Raw genomic sequence first — 27,123 nt, 5'->3', positions numbered from 1 at the left:
TTCAGGGATGATCTCTTAAAATTAAAAGATTAGCTATTTATCCTAAATCTCCCATTTGTTTATACAATCTTACTACAGTTCCTCAAGTTGCTACTACACTGGTCACTACTTTATTTTCCATAAAAAGAGCAGCAAGAAAATGTTAACAGGCTACAACTGCTAATAGGTTGCTTTAGATGCACTAAGCATTTTTCTTAAACAAGAGAGGGAGGGAAGAAATATTTTAGGAAAAGAAATTGGCACCCCTCATGGCTACTGAGCAAGAAGGCTCTGGCATCAAAAAGACACCCACCTCCATCTGTGGCTGGCCAGGAAATTGTAATGCCCATCCTATCAAGCACAGACCTGGCCAGAATGATCCACATGTTCATGACCACCAGGCTTGATTGCAACTCTAATACTGATGCTGTGAAGAATGCGGGAAATTTCTGTAATACATACGTTTAATAAGAAGTATGACAGTTTCCCTACTCACTTTTATATTGTTACCTACTAAGACTGAATTGGTTAATTTCTTTCCTAGTCTGTGGAACTCTTTGCCAGAGGACGTTGTGAAGGCCAAGACTATAACGGGGTTCAAAAAAGAACTAGATAAGTTCATGGAAGACAGGTGAATCAACGGCTTTTAGCCAGGATGGGCAGGGATGGTGTCCCTAGCCTCTGTTTGTCAGAAGCTGGGAATGGGCAACAAGGGATGGATCACTTGATGATTCCCTGTTCTGGTCATTCCCTCTGACAGTGGCCAATGCCAGGTGCCCCAGAAGACAGAATACTGAGCTAGATGGACCTTTGATCTGACCCAGTATGGCCACTTTTATGTTATGTTCTTATGTTTCCTGGGGCTGGGACCAGGGCAGTAGGCACATCAATTAGTATGAACTGAATTGTCAACATTTGGAGTAACTCTAGCAAGACAAAGGAAGATCAATGACTGGAAATTAACTTTTAACAACTGACAGCCAAAGGAGGCAGAACATGGGAAAACAGCTTGCCTGAAGACTGGAGGTATATGCAATTGGAGAGACAGAATCCCGGATGCTTTGTCCATACTGACAGAATTACCTGAATCTCTTGTCCAGGCATACTAGCTTTGCTTTCACTTTCTAAACGAAGGACCCCAACCATACTGTATTCCAGCTGACTAATAAATGCTGGGTTGTTTTGAAAATGCTGTCCTGCAAACATCTGCTGGCTGCATGACTCCCAGGAGAAGTAAGTCTCCAAGAGGTATCTAAACTTATTGGGACCTGTTAGAGAAGCAGCAAGAAACAGGTGCTAAAGTCAGTAACCCAGCCTCAGGATAGTGGAGCTGCAGGGTTCAACTTTGTACAAAAAGTATAGGCCTATCGCTAAACGAGAAAGACTGTATACAGGTCAGAGGCTAAGCATGCCCTGTGGATTCATGATGGAAGCCACACAGCCTAGATAGAGCTGAAATGGCTGCATTAGCCATTCTACTCAGCAACACATCACCACTCTACAGTGCTGGTTCCCCTTTCAATGTCTCTATTCCAATATTCAGAACCCTCCCTGAGACTGACCCTAACTACCTGAGAGTAAGGAGACTGTCTTCACAGACCTGGACCCAGACTGTACAACTCCAGAGTGATCAAGCAACCAAACAGTTTCAGAATTAAATGTAAAATTAGTCTCTTCAACTTGCTTTCCCTTAGTAATTAGCACATCCCAGTGTTTGTGCTGATCGTGCACTTTTACATTGTTTAAATAAAAGGGGGGGCGGGGGAAGAGTCCACAGACACTACCATGATCAAGAATACGCAAATGTCTAGACAGATTCTTCTTCAGCCTTAGGTATTTTACAAGAAATATGGAACACTAACTTGTAAGAAAGGTAAGATTATTTTATTTTGAACACCTCTCATCTTGAGAATCCGTAGCAATAAGTGGACAAAAATTGTATGAGTAAGAGAAGCATTTGAAAAAGAGTTACCAGACACCCTTTAGCTAAATAACTAAACATTTTACCCAGCGACAGAAACAAAAAGGACAAAGGGCATTAGATCCCCACCAGCAATGTCTTTATAGAAGCTCAGTTCCACCACTGAACCAAGCTACTGGAAATGGGGATATGCTGAGATTTCTACACTGAGGGCTTATCTACATTTAAAAAACTGCATTTTGGAACAGCTGCAGTGCTTCAGGGAAGACACTACCTATGCCAACAGGAGGGGTTCTCCTGTTGGTGCAGATACTCCACCTCACCAAGAAGCTGTACCTAAGTCAATGGGAGAATTCTATAGAGGGGTTAGGTCAGTTTAACTGTGTCACTCAGGAGTGGGGATTTTTCACAATCGTGAGCGACAGTTGTAACAATCTAATTTCCTAGTGTAGACCAGACCTGAATCATAGGCCTGGTCTACACTAGGCGTTTAAACCGGTTTCAGGAGCGTAAAACCGATTTAACGCCACACCCGTCCACACTGAGAGGCCCTTTATATCAGTATAAAGGGCTCTTTAAACCGGTTTCTGTACTCCTCCCTAACGAGAGGAGTAGCGCTAATATCGGTATTACCATATCGGATTAGGGTTAGTGTGGCCGCAGATTGACGGTATTGGCCTCCGGGCGGTATCCCACAGTGCACCACTGACCGCTCTGGACAGCAATCTGAACTCGGATGCAGTGGCCAGGTAGAAAGGAAAAGCCCCGCGAACTTTTGAATATTTCCTGTTTGCCCAGCGTGGAGCTCCGATCAGCACATGTGGCGATGCAGTTAAAAATCAAAATAAAGAAAGAGCTCCCGCATGGACCATGCGGATGTGATCGCTGTAAGGGCAGGCAAATCTGTTCTATCAGCGCTCCGTTACAGAAGACGACATTCAAAATCATTTAAAAAAAATCTCCAGACAGACACCATAGCAGGGGCTCAGCGCACTGCTGCGTGACAAGCGTAACGGAAAGCCAAAGAATCAAATGGACGCTCATGGACTGGAGGACTCAAGCTATCCCACAGTTCCTGCAGTCTCCGAAAAGTATTTGCATTCTTGACTGAGCTCCAAATGCTTCTAGGGTCAAACACAGTGTCTGCGGTGGGTCAGGGCATAGCTTGGCAATTTACGCACCCCCCCACCCACCCCCAGAAGTGAAAGGGAAAAAAATCCTCTCGACTCTTTAACATGTCACCCTATCTTTACTGAATGCTGCAGATAGATGCAATGCTGCAGCACTCAACACCAACATCCTTGCTCCCCCCGCCATGGGTGGCTGATGGTACAATATGACTGGTACCCGTCCTCATCATCAGCCTATTGGCACATGGGGCAGTGCAAAAGGACTGGTAACCATGCCGACTAGCATCAGTTAGGTCAATCAAGGGTGCCTGGCCCTAATTTTTCGTGGTAGATGGTGCAGTAGGGCTGATAACCATCGTCATCATAGCAACAGGGGGCTGAGCTCCATCAGCCCCCACCTTTCATGTGTAAAGAAAAGATTCAATTGCCCCTGGACTAGCAGAGGGATGCTGGGCTCCTCTCCTCCACACTCCTTACTGTCCTGTCTGGACTATCACAGCAGCTGGAGGCTGCCTTCCACTCATTTCTCACTAACAAGTCAGTGTGTCTTATTCCTGCATTCTTTATTACTTCATCACACAAGTGGGGGGACAATGCTACAGTAGCCCAGGAAGGCTGGGGGAAGAACGGAATCAACAGGTGGGGTTGTTGCAGGAGCACCCCCTGTGAATAGCATACAGCTCATAATTTCAGCAGGATCTGACACAGAGCAGCTGTGCTCTCTGGTTCTATGATACAGTGGTTCTCTAGTACACTTGCCCATATTCTAGGCAGGACTGATTCTATTTTTAGATACCAAAAAGGAGGGATTGACTCAGGGAGTCATTCCCAATTTTTGCGCCCCTGGCTGATCTCAGCCAGGGGCACTTATGACAGCAGCAAATGGTGCAGTGCAAAAGGACTGGTAACCATGATCATCTTATTACCAATTTATGGTATGGTAGATGGTACAGTATGGCTGGTAACCATCTCTGCTGTCATGCAAAAGCAAAAGCATGCTGCTGTATAGCGCTGCTGAATCGCCTCTGTCAGCGGCATCTAGTACACATACGGTGACAGGCACAAAAGGCAAAACAGACTCCATGGTTGCCGTGCTATGGCATCTGTCAGGGCAATCCAGGGAAAAAAGGCGTGAAATGCTTGTCTGCCGTTGCTTTCCCAGAGGAAGGAGTGACTGACGACATTTACCCAGAACCACCTGCGACAATGATTTTTGCCCCATCAGGCACTGGGATCTCAACCCGGAAATTCCAAGGGGCGGGGGAGGCTGCGGGAACTATGGGATAGCTATGGAATAGCTACCCACAGTGCAACGCTCCAGAAATCGACGCTAGCCTCAGACCGTGGACGCATACCACCGATTTAATGTGTTTAGTGTGGCCGTGCACACTCGATTTTATACAATCTGTTTTGCTAAACCGGTTTATGTAAAATCGGAATAATCCCGTAGTGTAGACGTACCCATACATGGGGACTCCGTCTTTCCCATCAGCTCTCAAATTTGAGTCTTCTTCACACACCCTGCCGCAACTGCTGGAGAGTTTCCTGGCTGCTTCCAGGGAGGCAAGAAGGAAAAGGTCTCAGAGCGATTCTGCTCCCTTCTCAAACTGCTTTTTCGGTCCTCCTAACCAATGACTGAGGCCTGGTCTACAATAGGAATTTATTTTGGTATAGCTATGTCTCTCAGGAGCATGAGAAATCCACACTACAGAAACACAGTTATACAGAACTAAGCCCCAGACAGCACTAGGTTGATGGAAGAATTCTTCTGTAGACCTAGGCACCGCCTCTCAGGGAGGTGGATTACCTACCCGTTAGCGTAGGTTAGCGTCAACAGTGAGGAGCTACAGTGGTGCAGTTAGAGCGTAGAAAACCCTAACCAGTGCATGTCTCTGCTACTTTTCACAGATTTCTCAAGCAATAGCATGAAACTGACATTTGTGACCGTTTCAGTGCTGCTCAGAATTCTAAACTAAGAATACCAGCAAAAGCAGTGGAACTATCTGCAAACTTCAGGAGATATCACTTCACTGGTTTACCCATTGCAGCAAAATCTAAGGGTTTTTTGTGCATTATATTTCTAAATCTTATGATTAAGAAGGCGGCCTAACCTTATGATTATGCAGATGCAAAATTGTCTTTCCCATATGTGCAAAATAAACGACTAAGAGGCACGATATAGCTCTCTGTTATCTTAATGGGATGCCAACTCTAAAGTTCAGTTGTGACAATATTGTTAACCATTTGACTGAACGGATGCATTGGCAACATTTAAATTTGCATCAGGGAAATCAATTAAGAGTTAAAGCCCACTCCATATTTAGACTCGGAAGGATTAGATTTTTAACAGTAAATGTCAGTAAACAATTTCACTGTACACATATAACCAACAAAAAGTATATCATCAATATTCATAATTTATGGATAGGCAAAGTGGAAAAAACGCTGCTTGAGAACTTAGATATATTTAAGGATATTTACTGGATATTTGTATATTTTCACATGTGATGTTGACAATTTCTATTTTAACAGTTATAAAGATTTAACTTTGAATTTCAACATCTACGGTCATTAAATAAATTGTTTTAGCCCTCACATAATTGCCCACAACTGAAAATTTAAATCACTAAAAACAGAAAAAAATGCTTAAAATAAATACTGATATCTGTCAAAATTATAAAAAAATAAAAATAGAATTCTGCAAAACCTACCCATATTTAAGTTAACTTTTGGCAGATTGGAGATGAAGAGATGCACTGCCTCCACACTGCCAGAATCTACTATTCGGAAGCGACAACACCCCCAAGCACCTACTATGCTTTGCAGGGTGCACTGCCAAGTTCTCGCCTCTCCTCCCGCCCCATCAGCTTTGACAATACAACTAAGCATTCAGCATAAAAAAATATGACTCATAGTGAAGAGTGAAGTACACATATTGAGACCTTTCTTCATTTCTCATTAAATAAGTACCAAGCAGTACTGAACCAAGGATAGAAATACAAAGCAGATATTTGTATAAAATTCAGACCACCATTAGGTCTCAGAGAAAATAATCACTTCCTCTTTAAGGAATTCATCTGACAGAGAATATCTCCTCTATAAGGAAACTAAGTGGCTATCAATAAAAATAAATTAATGAGCAATTCTTGATTGATTTGTTCCTCCCTTTGAACCTTTTTACCAAGAACAAAGACTATTGTCTACACTAGAGACCCTACAGCAGCACAGCTGTGGAGACACAGCTGTGCCACTGTAAGACCCCTCATGTAGACACTAAGCAGATGGGAGAGAGCTCTCCCGGCGACATAATTAAACCACCCCTAACAAGCAGCAGTAGCTATGTCAGCAGAAGAAAAGCACTACCACTTATGCTGGCTAAATTTATGTCGCTAGGGTGGGGTGGGAGGGGGGTGTCCCACTCCCCTGAGCGGCATAAATTTTGCCACATAAGTGGTAGTGTAGACATAGCCAAAAATTCCAATATACAGCAGAAGGAGACATTAACTGTGAATAAAGGGGAAGAAAGTCCTTTCTAAAATATTTTAGGAGAGGGTGAGAAAAAAAATAAAACATTAACTGCTGTCATGTAAGAAATCCTATTGTGACTAGTAAGAAAATAATTTGAGATTAGAATATTTGATACCATTGTTAAAACAGAGTTAGGTCAATTGTACGGATCAGAACTGGAAGTTTTTTAGTCAGTCATAAAACACAACTACAATCCAAAATAAAATTTCAGAGTTGAGATTAAACTTAAATTGAAACCCTAACTTCTTAAATTATGGAAAGGCATAATTAAAGACATACAAGTAACCACAGCTCTTCCTCAGTAGGGTAACAGTCTCCCATCTTCCCCTCCATGCTTACATTCTAAAATTACTTTTTGTAAAGCAATTTTTCTAATAGCATGAAGAAGTTTACTGCTAGAAGCTGTGTTCATCTTACACACGAAAAAGTCCTGCTGATATAGTGACCACTACATTAACATCCTCCCAACCAAGGCTTGGGGGGAGGGAAGAGGAGGGGAAGGTGACTGAAGGGTAAAATAAAACGAAATACCTGGAGGGATTTTTAAATGGAAGGCTATGCTCAGTTTGTGGGTGATGTATTAAAACGTTCACCAAAGAACACTGAAATCTATTGTAAAACCAAACAGATGTCAGATACTTTGCATTGCTTTGTCACCACACTAATGTTTGAACTTATTCAAGTTTTATAATTGTCTGATCTATACTGAAGAGGAATGCATACACTAGCTTTATGTTTAAATGACCCTCATCTAACTGGTGGTCCTGGGAATCATAGAGAGAGTGGGGAATACTGCTTTCAGTCATGTCACATGTCTGGCTAGGAATTTGTAAAGATGTCTCTCTGCGGATAGCATAAAAAGGCTAAATTTGCCCAACCACCTAAAAGAAAGATTTACCGCTTAAAATCTGTATTTAAATGACTGGCTTGAGACTTCTACCAATTCATTTTGGGTACTTCTGTTCCAGCCATGAAACAGGATTAAGAAGAAATGGATTAGTAAATTCCTATATCAGAGCAACATCTGTTTTTTTCAGACAGAGGGAAACCAGCAAGAGCCAGATATGGCCTGCAATACCAGCGCACATGAAAATAGGGTTCCAGAACCTGAAAATCATGTGCACTTCATTAGTAAAATTTCCATCCTAGTTTGGCTATATCTATTTGTTGTAATGGAATAGCAAGGCATAATTGTTTTAAAGTGTGTGTGTGTGTGTGTGTGTGTGTGTGTGTGTGTGTGTGTGTGTGTGTGTGTGTGTGTGTGTGTGTGTGTGTGTGTGTGTGTGTGTGTGTGTGTGTGTGTGTGTGTGTGTGTGTGTAAAAAATATATATTGCAAGCAGTCAACCCAGATAGCTAATTCCCTGGGATAATTACTCAAGTCTGAAGATTTTCTCAAACACTATGAGATATGATATATTTCACCTTTTGAGACTAAATAGTGCAATCATGTACCTGCCTGATCAGAAAGACAGACTGTACTGTCTCTACCATGTTCTGGAACTAAACCCCATGAAGAAAAGCTGATTTCCTGATAGAATTAAGTACAGTGTTACAAACATTAACTGATGTTTTTAAACAGCTGACTGAAGAAAATCTAGCAAAAGGTACCGAGTCACTGTTGCTTCTTTGGACCAGGCTTTTATAAACTATCCAGACATAGCTTCAACCTGCAGACCTAAGTGGAAGTGAACAGCCATTACTGAATACCTACAGAGATGCCAGAAAAAAAAAGAAAAGAAAAGAAAAAAGAAATAAGGTATTTTCTACAAGTTTTATTAATTTAGATGTTGAGTATAAATCTTAAAGTTGGGAGTAACAAAAGATTTTCCATGTAGACACAACAGTCGGATTGTTTTTAAAAAATAAAATTGTAATAGCAGTAAGAGCAAATCCCCCCAAAAGTGGGTCAGAGTCTCCAAAATAAAAGTTAGCTGAGCATACAGGCAACCAGAAATGCAAAGAAGTTGTTATAATTCTGTAAGAGACGTAGACAGAAACTTACAGGGATGGAGCAGATTTATAAGCTTTTGAGAATGTCCTCTAAACTACTTAGAAGTATTGCTTTTTCAAAAGTTGGGTTTAATATTAATTATCCCCCAAGTTTCCTAGCATGCTAGTAATGCTGCCAGTAGCATTCCTGGCAAAGTATGTCAATTTCCTTCTGTACTTGCCAATCCTGGTGCTAGGAGTGCTAATCCTACAGATCTAGCAACGGTTCCTATTTTCTTCATTTTGACCAAAATGTCAGTCTAACCTAATTCTGCTTGAGACAACTGATCCTGAACCTCTGGAGAGAAGCCTGAACTCCTGCTAGTATGATCTGAAGACTTTCCAGTAGATTCAGACATTCAAAACTGCCCGATGAACAGTAGCTTTTAGAGCAGTCTAAGTCTAATAAACGCCCAAAAGGGCTGCCCACATGACTTCAGCAAGAGGCACACTGCCCAGAAGCATTCTTATTTCGTAAGTGGATGGGAAGGATCCCAACCATCACAGTGGAACAAACCAATACTGAAGGCTGAGGCTCCACTGGTTATGATAAATTTTGGTATGAATGACATTGGTTCAGGCGACACTTGAAAGATTTTCCAAGATCTCAGGGACTTTGTAAGAGCTGGAAGAAAACAAAGTGCAAGAGATTTTTGATATCTTTCCTGTCCCATCAACAAAAAAAAAACAAAAAAAACCCCAGGAGATACTGCAGGTAGGTTGTTAGTCATGCAAGTACTGTAAAGTAGAGTTTTGGTTTCATAGACCATTGAGCCTCTTATATATGGCTTCCATTTCAGTAGAAGGCAAACCAAACTTCTGAGTGACAGATTAGCTAAACTAGCCAGGAAGGTGTTAAACAGAGCAAAATACACAAAAACACAAGGGTCTCAAGGTATCATTGTGTCAGTTCAGACACACAGGACCTGAAATGTTTATAGACTGATGTTAGGGTCAGTCACAGACCACCAGATCAGAATAGAGAACAGGACAAACAGCTCTTTCAAGTTCTGTAACGGTTTAAAAAGAAAAACTAACGTACTTTATCATGGAGGATTTCAACCTGGGGTATATATGCTAGAGTTCTCATGCTGCCACTCCTTGGAGTTGCTTAAAAAATTAACAACCTAGTAAACCCAACTCAGGGTAATTCTTCATTAGACTTCACTGTGATAGACAATGATGAACTAAATATGAAATTATAAAGTAGCAATAGCCAGTGATCACAACCTAACTACATTTAGGTGCCAACAGAATATAGTCTGAATCAGTATTTTCCATACTTGGCAGTTTGAAAAGGCCAATTTCCTGATGCTGAAAGGAATTGCGAGTAAAAGTTTAAATAAAACAATGCGAATGATAATAGGAAGTTGTATAAATCCACAATTCCAGTGTCACTAAAGAAGACTTCTTTGGTTAAAAAGAGAAGTGGAAGGACTAGAACTTTCACTCAAGAGTTTTAGTAGCCACTGAGATTGATGACCAATGGAAACAATCAATGGGGGTGGGGGGGTAAAAACAGAGAAGGAACCAATATTATGAAAACCAGGAGTGCTACAAGAACACAAACGTTTTAAAATTCATTGGTGCCTCTAGGAATTCTTATTTTATTGAGAAATTGAAGCAATACAAAAGCTGCTGGCCAATTACATCATTCAAAAGCCACCAACACTTCCTAACCATGCTTCTGGTGATTGCTTCATTATTTACAGAGTCCCCAGTACCAAACTATCTTTTCAAAACAAAGTATTGTTTCACGGAATCTGAGCTCCTCTTCATAAATAATGCTCTTAATAGCCAAAGGCATTAAGGTAAAGCTCAATTCTCAACAGCTACAAATAAAACTGGGATGGTTTGACCATGTGACTTAATGCTTTATAAAGTCAAAACTACTGAGTGTAGTTAAGAGGATTTCACCTGACATATGTTCTTTACACATAGGTTTTAAGCCAAATGACTTGCACCGGGAACATTGCTAAACATTACAATTCATGTTGCTGGTCTCAATTGTGATTAGTTTCTCCTCATTTTAGGTGGAAGTGTAATGCGATATTACAACAATATTGTCTCAGTCTCCTGAGCAGTCAGTAAGAAGTAGAGCAAAATCCACTAACTGATAAAAGCAAATGCAAAGAGTTGTCTGCAGTGACAGTGGACACGGTACCCAAATAAAAGTGATCTTTTAAGAGCTCACACCGTTCTTCATATTTGGCTCAGTGAACATTAAAAGGTTTCCTTTCATCTAGGATATTAACTACGAGATGAGGTTTAGCAGCCACAGGACCAAAAATCTTGGTTTTAGGCTACAATTTCCTCCCTACAACTACTTATTTAAAATACACTAGCAGACTTTTTACTCCATCTTTTGACCTCAGTTTCCACTGATTTAAAGATATTAACTTTGTGACATAAAGAACAACACTATTTTAAACTGACAGGAAGCATTGCTTTGACTAAAATGAAGTGATTTTAAAATAGGCAGAGACATAAGAGCAATTATAAATTTAACACTTCAAATTTAAGTCAATCGAAGGATCAACCAGCTACCATCTCTGCAATCAGCAAATATTTTTCAGCCCACAACTCAATACCATTTTTAATAAAATGAGTATTAAGGATCCTCTTGTTTTAGAAACATAGGATACTTTACGCTTAGTAGTCATTTTTATTTAATTATTTCTAAAAGGAAAACAGTGATCAGTGTTTAAAAGTACTGCTGGGAAAAAATGCGAATGGATATTTAGTAAGTTTTCATCAAGCTGGTGAAATGGTGGTCCTGCAGTTATTCAAGAACCTTGGCTCAAATGTTAAGTCAGGCCATGGCTACACTTGCAAATTTGCAGCGCTGCAGCAGGGTGTGAAAACACACCCTCTCCAGCGCTGCAAAGTGCGGCACTGCAAAGCGCCAGTGTGGTCAAAGCGCTGTATGTTATTCCCCACAGGGAGGTGGAGTACGGACAGCGCTGGGAGAGCTCTCTCCCAGCGCTGGCGCTTTGGCTACACTTGCACTTCAAAGCGCTGCCGTGGCAGCGCTTTGAAGTGCAAGTGTAGCCATAGCCAGAGTTGCTATTCATCCTAGTGGGATATCCAGACAAATTGCTACTCAGACACTGGGTCTTATAAGATGATAGTGCTGATGGTGAGGAAGAGTAATACAGGAGGCACCTAAGTCTTAAATAAGGAAAACTGCCCATTTAAATGCTCATTAGCAGATCCAACCAACCAAGATGATAAAGGATTTTCCCTTCAGAGTCTGGATACCATCTGTTTCTCTCCCACACAGAAAAGCATGTAACAGTTCTCTCATATAAAAAGGTCAAGTAGAAAATGAGTGATAATCTAGAATGAAACAGCAGCAAAGACTGCACACACTTAGAAGTCTGTCCTCCATGCTGTGCACTTCATCAGAAGTTATTCTGAAGCTGAATATCTCCAGTTGTAATCCCTTGTGAAAGCACTATGCGCTCAAAAAAAGCGCAACGCCCAGAAGAGATCATCCCAATGTTTAAAAAATAAGAGTTGGGAAGAAGAGGTAGATATATTTCATAAGGAATGGGGAGCTGACTGGGAGGCAGCTGAACAGAGAAAGAATCCAGAGGTGGCGGTAATAGACTGTGGCCCTTCAAAAAAGTAAAAGGAAGTGAGATTAAATGTCATTTACCTGAAGATACTATCTTTGCCAGTTCCTTACTCCTGGTCTTGGTGCCTTAGGAAAAGTCTATCATTCATGCACTAAACTCTAGAATGTGATTCTTGAGTGCAGTGGCAGAGTATAATCAAAACCCTATGTCATGGTTTGGCTTGCCATCACTTCCCATGCCCTCTTTATTACAGTCAGCAGAGGAGCTCTCACTAGAGAAGCTCTCACTAGAGACTGTGCTTCTTCAGCCATTGCTCCAGCTTGTCAGAGTTCCAGTGAACTCGGTTATTTTTTAACTGTCCTTTATCTTCCCTTCTAGTCAAGTCTCAAACAGCTATACTAAACAGAGGCCAAAGCTTTTGAGTGCATATTGGTGGTGTTTTGACACCTATTCTCCCCGTCAATACACAGTACAGAAACATTTTTGTTGTTTTCCACCTAAATTCTTGTTTTTGTTTCAGGGTGTTTCCTCTTCCCCCCCCCACCAGGTTGTGGTTTTGTTTTGGGTTTTCTTTTTGGCAGTTTCCTAATGCCTCATGAGATGTATTTTGTTTTGGACATTTCAACATCAGTCCCATCCCAGAGGTCAAGTGCAGGGCAGAAGCAAGGAAATAGTGAGCTGCCACTCACAGTAGATTGTGCAAGTGTTCAAACTACAATCGCATATACTCCGCTGAGCTCAGATTCCCACCAGGGGGCCTCAAATGCCCTACTTGGCTTCTTGGACTGAGCTGCTTAGACTGGAGGGGGGAGGGGAAAAGAGTGTGGTCCTCTTCCAAGTGTCCCCCCTCACCGTAAATTATGCTGATCTTCATGATATGATCCTTCCCTTCATGCTTTGATCAGCAGTGAAATAGCTGATGCGGACATATCACTGGGCATCAGAGTCAAGATGAATACAAGAACAGACCTCTCAGTGCTGTTGTTTCAGGCTCAGACAGATATCACTGCATTATTTAGTCTTCAAAACAGGAACTGAGTCAATTTTCACAGCCACAGTCACAAAACACTTTTCCCTATGAAAGCTTAGATCTGGGAGAACAAAGTGGCAGCTCAAAAGAGGCGTTGAAATACCATACTGCTATATATACTCCCCTTACACCTAATTAAAGCCTGACCTGTTCTCTGTACACCAGTATGGAGGTATGCTATTTGGTTCAGCACCTATTTCAGCTCAGTAACTATCAAAGCATTTGGCACAAAAATTCCTGGATGGTCCAGTATACGAGTAACTTCTCTTCTTTTCCAAGTACTGTGTAGCATTAAAAAAAAAAGGAAGACTGCTTATAACAGGGGTCGGCATGGTGTGCCGAGTCTTCATTTATTCACTCTGATTTAAGGTTTCGCGTGCCAGTAATACATGTTAACGTTTTTAGAAGGTCTCTTTCTATAAAAGTCTATAATATATAACTAAACTATTGTTGTATGTAAAGTAAATAAGGCTTTTAAAATGTTTCAGAAGCTTAGTTTAAAATTAAATTAAAATGCAGAGCCCCCTGGACTGGTGGCCAGGACCTGGACAGTGTGAGTGCCACTGAAAATCAGCTTGCGTGCCGCCTTCGGCACCTGTGCCATAGGTTGCCTACCCCTGATTTAGAAGCTTCAAACCTTATCACCCAATGCACTAGAGAGAGAGATCAGCAAAACCTCCAAGTCCTGCTTGAGGCAACCAAGGGAGATTTTTTTGGTAAGTCAGCATACAGCCAGGCTGAAAAGTTTCAAAGGCCAAAGCTCTGAAACTGATACATCAGGACTCGGTTCCAGTAAAGCCCACATCAGCACAGATCTCCCTTCCATGTCCCCATAATCCCAATTGTCTAACTGACACACTGAAATGCCCAGCATTAACACTGAGTTCAAGGGCTCTGTTATGCATCTGCTTAGACACTTGGAGTCTGTGGTAGGAACTCCATATAACTGAATGAAGCACAGCCTTCTTACAAGAGACTCACACATCAAGGAATCCTAATTTCACCCTCCTGCATTCTCAAGCTTGGAGTGCAAAAGAGAACAAACAATTCAGGTCTCACTGGATGTTCCAGTGGAGAGTTAGGCTCTCTCCATGCAGTTGGAATGCTTTTTTTGCCTCCATTGATGTTTTTGTTTTTTTTGTTTTTTTTTTTTTTTGGGGGGGGGGGGAGTGAGAAGAAGAATTCAGCATAAAAACCCAACATGCCAGTCCCTCTTATACTGATGCTTCACAAACCACTTTCAAGGCTCCCCCTTGAATAGGGACAGGTTGAAGATAGTAACTCATCCTATTTGGACTTAGATGAATCGGAGAATCCTGTTGTTAAATACATCCCTACCTGTAGGGGAACAGAAACCTTGACTTTACAAGGGAGGACCTCATCCTCCACCAAACCTCTCCCCAAATTCTTACCAAAGTTGCCCAAGATAATTGTTGACGCCAACATAATAATCTATAATGGCCATAAATGAGGGACCCAGGAATCCCTATGAAATATGAATTGTGCCCTTACACCCATTTTGAATCAGGTGGTGAGAAAGTGTGACTGACTTCTCCCACATCTGCCTCAGTCCTGAAGGCAGACAGAGGGGAGAGAAATAAAGCCTACGTGGCCAAAAGTCAGGCTGAGCTTTGTAAGAAAACCCCTATCCTGGTCAATTCTCTCATCCTCAAAGGCACACACCTGGCTCATCTTGAGGAATGGGCAATATTGGATACTATATATGGTGACAATGGACACACCCTCACCAGTGAATGCCCAAAGGTCTGCAAGCACTTGGGTCCCTAGAAAAGTTCCAGAGAAACTGGGTATCCACCTTAGATCAGAAAAAGGCTGTTTGGGGAGCATGTAGTGTTTTTACAAGAGGAAGACAAACATAGCATTGCATTTTCTAAGGCCTGCATCTCACCCCAGAGGTCCTTCCTTCCAGAGTAGGATATGATAGGTTTTGCATCAACTGGCTTCCAGGATTTACTGAGCCTTTAGTCAACACCATTACCTGGACCTTATTCTCAGCAGCAGACTGGAAGCCTTTTACTCCTGATAGTCCCCGCTCAACTCAGACACACAGACATTAGGTTTCAGAAAGCCATCCTGACTGCATGCATTTCAATCCCCTCTCCCCGACCATATCTCCCTCTCAACACAAAAAACAAAACAAACAAACAAAAAAAACCCACAATGTTTTTGTGTTTATCAATGCCAGGAAGAATTGCTGCAGGGAAATCCAATCTGGCCTGGCAAAGAGAAATCAAGGCAGTGCCACCAGGTGAAAGACAAAAGGGGGTTTACTTTAGATATTTGCTGACACACAGAGCTCAGGAAACTGCATCAAGTATCTAGTCAAAAAAGTTCAAGGTCATTATACCAAGAACCATCACCCCTCTTCTGGATATAAGAGAATGACTGTGCATCCTCTGGACTTTGAAGATGCTTACAAGCATATAGAGATACTTCCTAAAACAGTAGGATTTGCTGTAATGAGAACAGCACTGCCAGTTATGTCTTGCCTTTTATGGTGGTATAAGCTCTGCATTTTTTTTTATTAGATGCACTCTTATCCTGTGTAGATACTTGGACAATAGAGGAATTGGAGATAACACTCTGGTGAATGCTGAAACATCAATCTGTCACCGCTGGGGGGCTGGAGTTGTTAGAATTCAAGACTGACTGCTGGGATTCTGGTAGTTATTGGTAGGGCTCCATGTCTGTCACAGAGGCTGAGGAAGTCATGGATTCTGTGACTTTCTGCAACCACCATAACTTCTGTAGTGGCCAGTGTGGCTGGCCCCGGGGCCAGCTCATCAGGTGGCCCCAGGGACAGCCACACCGGTGGCTACTGGAGCTGTCATGGGACCAGCCACACCAGTGGCTGCTCAGGTGGCCCCAGGCAGCCGGCCCTGGATACTGCCCGAGCAGCAGCCGGTGCGGCTGGACCTGGGGACTGCCTAAGCTGGCCCCAGGGCACATCCTCCCCCCAACCCGAGCAGCGCCTCACTCAGCAACAGCTCCCTCCAGGGACCTCCCAGAGTAGCGGCCCCCCGGCTAAAATTTAGTCAGGGATTTTTATAGTACAAGTCATGGTCAGGCTTTTATTAAAAATACCCATGACTAAATCGTAGCCTTAATTATTGGAATACAAAGCCTTCCAAGTAGTTTCCATGGCAGATCACTATTAAAAGGTTTTGAAGTGGACTTTGAGGTCCTAATGGAAGAAAACAATACAAGGACTTTCACACCACATCTGGCTAACAAACTCTAAACCTCTTTAGCATGGTAGGAGACAAGAGACAATATTTAATTTGAAATCCATTCCTAAGGCACCTCTCGTCCAGACTTTAGTGATGACAGATTTGTCAATCATGAGAGGAACTATGAATACAGAACGCCACACACTGAGAACATGGTCTATCCAGAAACAGTAGTTGCACATCAGATGTCCTGAAAATGCAAGCAGTCTAAGAACCTTTAGAGACATAGTATTACAAAAGGTGGTCCTGGTTCAAGTAAACGAACAGAGAGACACCAAGTCGCACCTGTTGGCAGCCCTGCAGGCACAGGAAAGAGCTTTATTTTATAAGATGTTCCAAGCTGCCACATCATGCAAGATCATCATGCAATTGATATTACCAATTCTTACTGGTGGTCCACAGAGAAGAAAGAGTCAGCACAGCTTTGACTAGTCAGGGATACCAGAGATGAGTTTCTTTACTACTCATTGCTACAAGCTGCCAATCATCTCATGGCACAAAGGAGACCACATTAGCAAAGAATGTCTTCACCTATATATTTCCTTTCCACCAGCCCAACTCACAGCATAGATCCTAAAATACTCAGTAGATAAAAAAAACCTTAGTGACCGTATACCGACCGGCCCAGACAGATTTTCAGCTGTTACAGACAGCTAAAGGCAGTCCCATCAGCCTGAGAATTTGGACTCAGATCCCTCAACTAGGGTATTAGCCCAGCCCAGGGACTCTCTCCATGACAAGATAGAGATCATTAAGCATAAAGGGAAGGGATAGCTCAGTGTTTAAATAACTTGGAAGCCTAAATCCTCCCATTGACTTTCAGTGGCACTTAGGTACTTTTGAAAATGTTACCCGCCAACTCCAAGCTTACTGCCATTTTCAAGGTCATCTTCCATATGAACCTGTAACTCCAAAGAGAGAAGGTTTGCAGGGAGGTATGATCAGGCCCAAGGGGACTCCTACTTCAGGGGTTCTCAACCTTTTTCTTTCTGAACACCCTCCCCTCCCCCAACATGCTATAAAAACTCCATGGCCCACCTGTGATACAAACAATTGTTTTTCTGCATATAAAAGCCTGGGCAAGCATTAGGGAGGTAACAAGCAGGGCAACTGCCCAGGGCCCCAGGACACAGGGAGCCCCATGAAGCTAAATTGCATAGGCTTCAGCCCCATGTGATGGGGCTTTGTTTTTCTGATCTAGGACCCAGCAAGTCTAATGCCAGCCCTGCTTGCCAGACCCCCTGAAACCTGCTCACAGCCCCCAGGACCCAGGTTGAGAACGACTGCTCTACTTGGCTCACAAAGACTGCTGGTTCTCTACCTGCAATCCCAACCGAAAGTCTAACTGCATCTTAGTTCGACGGCTATTACAGATTAACCACAGATAGACCAACACTTTAGCAACCCCGGCCATCAAGTTAATACAGGGATTGACATTTTTGTTGTTTTTAAACAAAACTCCCTATGCCATCAGATTATTAATGTGATCCTGACAAAGTTGATGAAAGTTTATATTGATCCATTCAGTCCCTCAAACTCAGGTTTCTTCTATGAAGGTCAGTTTTCTGGTGATAGAAACTTTAGGGTCTTAGTTTCTCTCAATCTGAGCTATTTACCAATTTACCTTATGCTAGATTATAGGATAAGAAAATGCTGCAGACTCATCCAAAATGCCTCTCCAGAGGCAGTGTTGGAAATACACATTAACTCGTGTTTTTAAAAAAAACAAACAAAAAAACCCCAAAGTGGTACTTCTTCCATGCTTTGCCAACAAAGTAAGTTCTACCAATGTGAGACATCACTCATAGAAGATCGAGTGGATATCCAAAAATGCATGTTCTCTTGTCTCAGGTTCTCTTCACTGGAGTCCAAATACATACATGGCCTTTATGGAGTGGACTTCCTCAGGGTATCATATGATCCACTGGGCTTCTTCAGCTTCACTTCCCTTTGAGGGAGCTCAGATGCACTACTTGACCCTGTGGATAGGTGCCATAATTAAACACACAAAGGTTAGCGAATGTCAGCTAACTTGAGCCAGCCCCCGGAGTTTAACTGAGGTGTAGCAATAGCGTGTTAGGCTCCCTTCTTGAGTAGGGTTGGAAAAAAGGGGAAGTACTCTCTTGAGCCCACTAACCAGTGGTGCCAAAAATGCTGTCACAGCATATTGTGCAGATCTTCATACCATGAACTTCTCTCATTTGTTATACACTTTGATGAGCAGGAAGTCAACAATGTTGATATTTAACACCTTATGAGAGGCATCCTCATTAGCACCTATGAGATGAATGGGATAATTTGCATCCCTTAGAACTATTGTTTCAGGTTCTGCAAATACAGGCAGATGTGACTTCATCCATTAGCCTCAAATGTGACCCAAGTGTATCTCAGTGACCATAACAGCAGAGACCTTTTGTTAAAGAGTTAGATTGTGGAAAACAAGAAAAGAGCATGAAAGAGTTGCCTGTATTCTGTAGTGTTACATACCAGTTAAGCCCTGGTAACCCTACTGTCTTGTCAGTATTCTTTCCACACCCATCCCATTGATATTCCTAAGAGGACCATCTCTAAACAGATGTCTAATTGTATTTCACAGTGCAAGGATCCAGCTAGCCTGAAACTAGAAGGCCATTGTTAAGGCTCAATGAATTGACGCAAAACTGCCCCTTTGGATTGTTTCAAAGATGTTTCCACACAAACGTCTCTAAAGTTTAGCTACATGGTCCTCTCAGTGCATTTAGAGCATTGTTGGCTTTGACTTCCAGAAGGGGATCTTGTTTCAAGCTCATTTTTCTTTTGAAATATCCCTCATGCTTACCATGCAGAAGTGAGAATCCTACAGAGACAATGGCCCTGATTTTCATGGCATGCTACTCTTACAGTGCTGCAGCTGCACCAGTATATTTGTGCTGCTGTCGCGTTTACTGACGACACTAAGAGCTTCTCTCATTGGTGTAAGTACTCCATTTCCTTGAGAGGCAGTAGTTATGCTGACAGGAGAAGCCCTCCCATCAATGTAGCATTGCTACACCAGGAGTTTGGTCAGTATAACTGCATCACTTGAGGGGGTGGATTTTCCACGTCCCTGACATAGTTATACCAACATAAATTTGTAGTGTAGACTAGGGCTGAGAGGCAATAATGAACAGCAGCCCTAACACTGGCAGATCCAGCCACCCAAGGATTCCCCCCTGCATAAGGCAATCCTCACGTGGGATAGAGCTGCTGTAGTGTCTATTGCCATAATTCCCAACAGAGAGGTATGGCTGGGGAAGAGGCACCACAGCCAGAGGCCCCTGAATCTGGCTGATCCCATTGTCAAAATGACCCCTACAGGATATGGGCATCCAGCAGGCTGCTCTAGTGTACACCAGAGACCAGGCTGGCACCTGACACCTCCAGGTGAATGTGAATGTGGCTGGAAGTCACTTTTGCCTCCACTTCAAAATCTGTATCAAAAATAATTTGGCCAAGCTGGTGAATCTTATGTAAAGAGGGGAATGTTACTGTCCAATTCTGCTTCCCTGATACTGTCACAATGCCAGATTCCCACTTATCCGCCCAACTGCCCCTCTGAATTTGTAGGCATTTCCTTTCTCCTCTCCCCACACTATTTTCATTATAGGCATAATTTTGCTATCCTGTTGATCATCTTTAACTTCTTCTTCCCCCTTAGAGCTTTGCCCCTTAGCCAAAGGAACAGAATGTTCAAAAAGCAGCATTTATACTTGCTAGAGAGTAGAGAACGGCTATCAGGAGAAGGTTTGGCTCACAAGCTACCCAGTTACTACTGCCTTCAAGGGTCAAACAAGGGGCACTAAGGAGCTGGAGTACTTCACGTGCTGCATTAAAAACTAAGTTATTTCTCATAAAGTTTTAAATATTAGGATGTTACACTACTGCTTCATCTACATTTAAAAGTTAGATCAATATAGCTACATTGCTCAGAGTACGGGAAAATTTTACACCATAAGTACCGTAGTTAGGTTGACCTAACCCCCAGTGAGACGTGGCTAGGTCGATGGAAGGATTCTTCTGTCAACCTAATTAACTCTCTGAGAGGTGGTAGTTTAACTACAGGGATGGAAAAAACCCTTCCATCGATGCAGAAGCATCTACACTATGGTGCTACAGTGGCACAGCTGTGCCAATGAAACATATACATAGATGAAGTTATAAATATATTTATGTACAGTAATGGTAATCCATCACCTGCAATACTGTCTAGTTTTGAGTACCCTTAACTGGAGATGTTCAAGTCCTGGAAGAGGGGTAACCAAGAACTGTATTATAAGCATGATGAAGTCTTCAGCTTAGAATTTAGAACATCTCTCACAACCATGTTCTTCAAGACCAAATTTCCCTCCCTCTCCCACTCTCCCTCTCCCCCCAGTGGCATATATGTAACAGAACCAGCTCTTACATGGTTTTAAAGAAAACCACAGAAAAAGTCAGACAACACCAAATGTATCCACAGAACAGAACTTCTCTGCAGTTTTCTTCTCACTCTTCCCGCCCCACCCCCAAATAACCTCTCATTTCAATTCTAGACCTCTGTTCAACAGGGACTGGCACTTATGCTAAGCAGCATTTTAGCGATAGGAGAAATAACTTCAGGGCTCTCATGCCTGTCCCTCTACGTAACACCCTATAGTAACTCAAGGGGAAGAAACTGTTTTAAAAGGATCAAGTCACTAATCAGATCAGCAAAGGACAGACTGATCCACCCAAAGTTGAGCTTGGCTATCTCACCCACCCTCTGACTGGTCTCTATCTGAGCACAAAAGCCTGACAAAGTCAGCATGTGGCACTCTATATGTTCATTTCAATATGAGACTTGAAATATCAGGGCTTTGGAGTGGAGCCCGGAGCTGGAGCGCAGACCAGTAGGTTTTATGCCCGGAGCTGGAGCAGAGCAATTCAAAAATTTTATTACTCCAAATCCCTGTGGAATACAACAGAAAGCAACTCATCCATGTGAATGTACTAATTCCTAGCACTCACTCCCCCAGTGATGAGCTGTTTCCAACTTCAAACACCCCAAATTACATCCAAGCCTCTGCTTCCATTAGTAGAAAGTTATGCTGATCAACTCAAGTATCATCCAGATGCCAAACCAGTGCAACTGTTCAAACAAACATATGAATTTTATACAACAAACAGTTTCAGGTACTACATTTTTCCCCCTTCCCTCAGTCACACAAGTTATAAAAAACACAAAAAAGACTGTTAAAATGTGTCTTCCTCCACCCACTGAGTGATCTATACCAGAACCACACAAGCAAAAAAGGAAAGAATGAAAACGATACAAAGTATTGTAAAATACAATAAACTAAAATAAGATAAGACAAGACTGTCCCCCCCCCCAAATCTTTCAATTAGAAAGAACGCACCAATACTGGCCTCAATGAGTATGTCTACACTGTAGCTGGCAGCAAGACTACCAGTGCAGTAGGCAGACTCATGCTATTATGGTTCAAACCTGCACACTAAAAACAGCAGTGTGGACATTGATGCACAGGCAGACACTCAGGTTAGCCACCTAAACTTGGACTCACCTGACCTCCTAGGTCTATCTATCTCCACCAGTGCAACAATGTCAACACTTACCACACTAGCTTAAGCCCCACTAGTGCAAGTCTGTTTACCCAAGCCAAGAGGCTTGCTCTCAGATGTAGTGTAGCCATACTCAAAAGGCACAATGACAATTTACATGAGCTACACTAATAAGTCTCTTCCATGTCCATATGTATATGAAGACAGTTACAGTTATTGTGAGAATCACAAGTTATAATTTTAAACTGTATTAGATTAATATAACTTTTGTATTACAAAAAAGCTGGAGAATATCCTTCACTGATTGCATGTTCAAATGTGCACATGTAATAAAGGCATTCTCTAGTAGTCTGAACCCATGACTGGAAGTCAGAAGCACCTGAAGTTGGGGGGGGGGGGGGTGAGGAGGAAGCGGCTGTTTATTTTCATAAGGTAAAAAAAAGGACAACAGCTGAAATTGACAAGGCTATGTTGTGCCATCTGTTTCTAAACTTGACACCCCAATGATTTAAGAAATGGCAGCATTGTGTGGCCTCCAGATGGGTATATAATAGAAATACCACAACTACATGCTTCAAGAGACGTAAAGACAGAGGCATTAGATGCAGTTATACATAACAAACATTTTAGAATTGTATTTAGAATGCCCAAATTCCTTTATCAGGCAAACTACTTCTGTTAGACTTACCCTGACCGTTTCATTTTTCATCTCTCTAAAACTAAGAATTCTTCCTTACCTGACGGGAGAGTTGAGAGGATTTACTCGCTACTATCTATTAGGTGCTTTGAAGGTGAAGCACACTGAAGAGCTAAATATTATTCAATGTGCAGCATTCCAATTATAACAATTATCTTTTCATACATTTGTAATACCAGATTGTTCAAAATTAGAGGAAAACACATATTACACTTACAGAAATAACGAGTTGTGTGTTTGAAAAAGTATCAAGTTTCTTTACACAGACACTTGTCTACACCAAGGAACACACCCATGACAAGTTTTAAAATTATTGTTGTGTTTTTTTGTTTTTTTTAAAGCATCAAAATAATAAGTGGTTAAGTTGTGAAGTACTATCTACCCACATATACCCCTGCTGCCTCCCTGTCCCCCACCCCGGACCAAGATAACAACTCAGGTAGAGTTTTACTAAGCTTCCTAATAAAATGGGTTTGTTCTAAACAAGCATGATCCCTCAAACATGCAAAGTTTCACCCCAAAATGTAGCTTAAAGAAGTTGAAAAGCTCATGAAGTCATAGGCTTAGAATTAAATTCCTTCTTCAATTGCTATTCTGTAATCAAAGCTGTGAAATCCTGTCTAACCTCTGAGGTTCAAATTCTAAATCTTATGGTTTAAATTACCTTGGATTGTGATGGAAAGAATATTTAAGTACTATCCCTCTTCCCATCCCCCCCAAAAAGATTTTTTCCCACCCCACATGTTGGATCAATGCCAGATATACTACACGCACATATACAACATATAGAATGTGTTTTGTATCTGAAAGAAACTAAAACAATGGTAAATGGCCACTCATGTTCCACATTAATTTATAAACAGGATTCTAAGGGAGAGAAACATGAATGAGATAAGACAAGAAAGATGATAGGAACAACAGAAATGTTTAATTGCTACCGATAAGACAGAAAATACACAAACAAAATAAAGTTTTATGAAGGAAACAGAAAAACATCACATTTCAAAGAAGTGTGTTAGCATTTACATTTGACACATGGAAACTTCAACACTTTTGGTGATACACTGGTCTATTTAAGTGGCTCTAAATTCAAGGTTTCAATAGGACTCAACAAACCTGCTCTGAACTGCATGAAACACAGCAGTTGCCTCTTCCCACTGCCTTGTGTCAAATGTTTGACCCTATCTATTTTTTATGAAGTTATGACTTGAGAATTATACTGTATAATTTGTTCACAATGTGTGTTACTCCTACTAATCTTAGCAGGAGTTATGTAGTGCATGCAATGAGAATTTTTAAATTAAGTATTTAGAATTCAGAAGGAAGTAGATCAATGATGCAGACTATATGAGCTAGTGTCAAATACAATGCAGCATGAATTTAAAACAGGCTAAGCTCTAAATTAATTTAGGTGAAATTCTATTAGAAATATTTGAGAAAAGGAAATAGCTTTGTGGTATGCGGTAATCAGTAGTACAAAGGGGAAAAAATTACTGAAGACAAAACAATGCTATTAAGCACAACTGCTAATACAAAGCATTGAGAGCTAGGATGAAAAGAGGTCAGAACACCCAAGTTTCCTTATTTTTATCTCCAAAGAGTCTTAACAAAAAGTAATCTACATTTGCCAAGTTTTATCTAGACCAGAAATAGTCTTTAATTAGTATTTAAAATTAAAGAGTCTCTAACTCATGTTCACACACCAACCAAGCAGCAGGTTTCATTCACCAAGATATCAGCATCTTAAGATATTCAGAGATTACAAAACCAGAATGAGCCATTGCTATAATTTAGTCTGACCCCAGTATAGACCAGACCATAGAACTTCCCTTGATTTCTGTTTGAACTGGAGTATCTCTTTTAGAAGAGCATATCTATACACTATGCAGAAGCTTTAACTATTATGTCTCCAGCAACACACTGACTACTCCAAAAGGTGGCAGAAGCTTACAATACTGAGTTTAAGTCTTGTTATATCTAGTACCCAATAGAATTTAAAGGAACCTGCAAAGAAGATAGACAAGGAAGAGACTCAATTACAATAATGAAACTGACTTCTCCTTCCCTACCAAAACACCATTAAATTCAAAATAGGGGGTAAAGAGTGTTCCAGGTGAGCTCTTCTATTTTTTGTGTAAGGAAGGAGAGTAGAAGCAGCTCTGATGATTTGACGACTCCCACTTGGGAAAGTGAATCTCTTACTTGTAATTTCCTTGTCCCTATCTACCCGATCATAGATTATCCTCTCAGTTGCAATAAAATCATTACATGTATAGCGGTGACTGGTTCCTACTGCTCGGTGTCCCAATTTCTGCATACCTTTATATCGTTGAGTGGCAAGTTATTGCTGTTTCCGTTTTCCTCCCAATACAAATCTACATTTATCTCAAGCCGGCTCCTGGAAAACGGGAACAGACACAGGGGAGTTTGGGGGGAGGGGGGGCGTCTTCTAGTTGTTTCTCCGTTGGCCAAATTCAGGCGGGAGGGAGGCAAAGGCCTCCTATTTCAACCCAGCGGCCCCTGCTCAGCGCAGATCTGAGTTATCTGGCCCCCACGTGGGAAGAGGAAGGAAGTGGAGCGACTCTAAGCATGGGCACCATCAGGGCTCTGAAGCACCGGGCAGAGGAATGGAGATGCCCGCAGTCTCTCTTACCTTGTCCAGCTCATCGTGCAGCTCGGCCAGGCTGGGCCGGATGAGCTTCTCGCCCAGCTCGGCGGCCGTGTGCCGGTAGTGGTCTATCCTGGGCACGGCGTCCATGGTGTTGTGGCCGAAGGTGCGCAGGTAGTAGGTGTTGGTGTGGGTATCATAGTAGTAGTGGTGATGCCCGCCGCCGCCGCCGCCCCCGGAGTGGAGGCTGCCCTCGCTCAGCACCGTGTCGCCCCCGTTCTGGAAGCTGACACCGCCGCCCTCCAGGCCCCCGCCGTGCTCGGCCGGGCTCTCATCACCGGCCGATGGGTCCACAAAGTTCACCCGAAACCTGCCCTTGGCTTCCTCGCTGCCCTTCGCCGCCGCGCCGCCCTGCCCGCCAGGTTTCTGGGGCTCGTCCGCCGCCGCCCGGCCAGAGCCCTCCGCCACCAGGTCCACCTGGAAGCGGCTCTGGCTCGGACCCAGCGGTCTGCACAGCGCATCCCCGGCCGCTGCCGCCGGAGACAGCCCCGCTTCGGGCTCAGCGCCGGCGGCCGGCGCATCCCCGACGCGAGCCGGCAAACGTGACGTTTCCTCAGCGCCTCCCGCCGCCGCTGTCGCCTGCTGCTGCCGGGTGGAGCCGGACGGCGGCTGTTTCCCCTCCATGTCTCCGGCTTAGGCTGCTGCGAACGAGCGACAGCCCCGGCAGCCTCTGAAACCCGAGCGGCGGCTCCGCTGCTTTAAACGTCCAACCACCAGCCGGGCTGCCCCAGAGCACGCAACGCGCCGCGCCCGCCCCCCCTCCGCCGCAGCGCCAGGTGATGATGATGCTGCTACTGCCGGGGCGGCTCTTCTGGCTCGTCCGCCCGCAACAAGCCCCTGACCCCGCCGAGAGGGGCAGTAACCGCCGCCTTGCTGCGCGCTCCGCACCGGCACCCCGCGCGGGGCCAGCGACCCCCGCCCCGGGTCCCGGCTGGGGAAACACGCGGTGCCCGCTCCCCACTGAGCCGCCTGACCTAAACCCAGAGCCGCCCCGAGGCCGGCGAGCCCGACAGCCGAGCAAGGGCCCCACGCGCGGCACTGACACCCCGAGCAGGAGACGGGGCGGAGCGGCGCTCGCCCAGCCCCGAGGCACTGACAGCGCCGCGCTGCGAGCAGCCGGCAGAGCGGGCCGGGCTCAGCCAATCGCCGCGCCGCGGCTCGGGGCTGGGTCTTTAAAGCGACACGAGGCCGGGCTGGCGGCGGAAGTGGCTCCTTTCCAGTCCCCTCCCTCGGGGGCTGCTGGCGGCCCGTCCACTGGGACTCGCTCGCCGTCGGCCCCAACGAGCCTGGCTCCGCTTCCCTTCCCGGGGCGGGTGCGGCAGCGGGGGGCGCCGCCTGTCTCGGAGGCTCCTCCTGCACCGTCCCGCCGGCCGCGTTGCGGCGGGAGCAGACACCCCGCTCTGGGGCGGATGCTAGCGCCGCTACTGCTGCATCCGCCGCCTCCTGGCGGGGAGGGGGGAGGCTGCGATCGCGCTGCCCCGGCTGCGGCACCCTGGGGCCTAGCCCTGCGCTCGCCCGCTCCCCGGTTTGAAAGTTATCAGCCCGCCGGCTCTGAGTCTGCGGCGCGGTGGGAGATCTCGCGAGAAGAGCCGGAGGCGAAGCTCTTGGGGCGACGGGGAGGTGCGGGCTACCCGAGGCGGGAGGGGGCTGGAGGCTGCTTGAAGCAGGAGGCGTCGGGGGTAGGTCAGGGGGATGCTGACCAGCAGGAGCCTGGGGGTTACGGTACTTACTCCCGTTTTCCATGTTCACGCTACCCTTCTGGGGCGGGAGGGGCCCTCACCGGGAGTGCTTC

At 43.9% G+C, this 27,123-nt stretch overlaps 1 protein-coding gene across 1 annotated transcript in view; it reads right to left on the bottom strand.

Moving 5' to 3' along the window:
- The window catches only part of SLC12A2 (solute carrier family 12 member 2), a 114,476-nt gene extending 87,672 nt beyond the window's left edge, over nucleotides 1-26,804 (bottom strand). The window contains exon 1 of the mRNA XM_039544523.1: nucleotides 25,317-26,804. Within this exon, the coding sequence (XP_039400457.1) occupies nucleotides 25,317-25,955 (639 nt within the window). The 5' untranslated portion in view covers nucleotides 25,956-26,804. The remainder of the gene's footprint in view (nucleotides 1-25,316) is intronic.
- Nucleotides 26,805-27,123: the final 319 nt, after the last annotated feature.

Source organism: Mauremys reevesii, linkage group 6 (assembly GCF_016161935.1).
Source record: "Mauremys reevesii isolate NIE-2019 linkage group 6, ASM1616193v1, whole genome shotgun sequence".
Lineage (NCBI taxonomy): Eukaryota > Metazoa > Chordata > Testudines > Geoemydidae > Mauremys > Mauremys reevesii.
The sequence above is the reverse complement of the archived record's forward strand: the minus strand, read 5'-3'. Positions and strand labels throughout refer to the sequence as shown.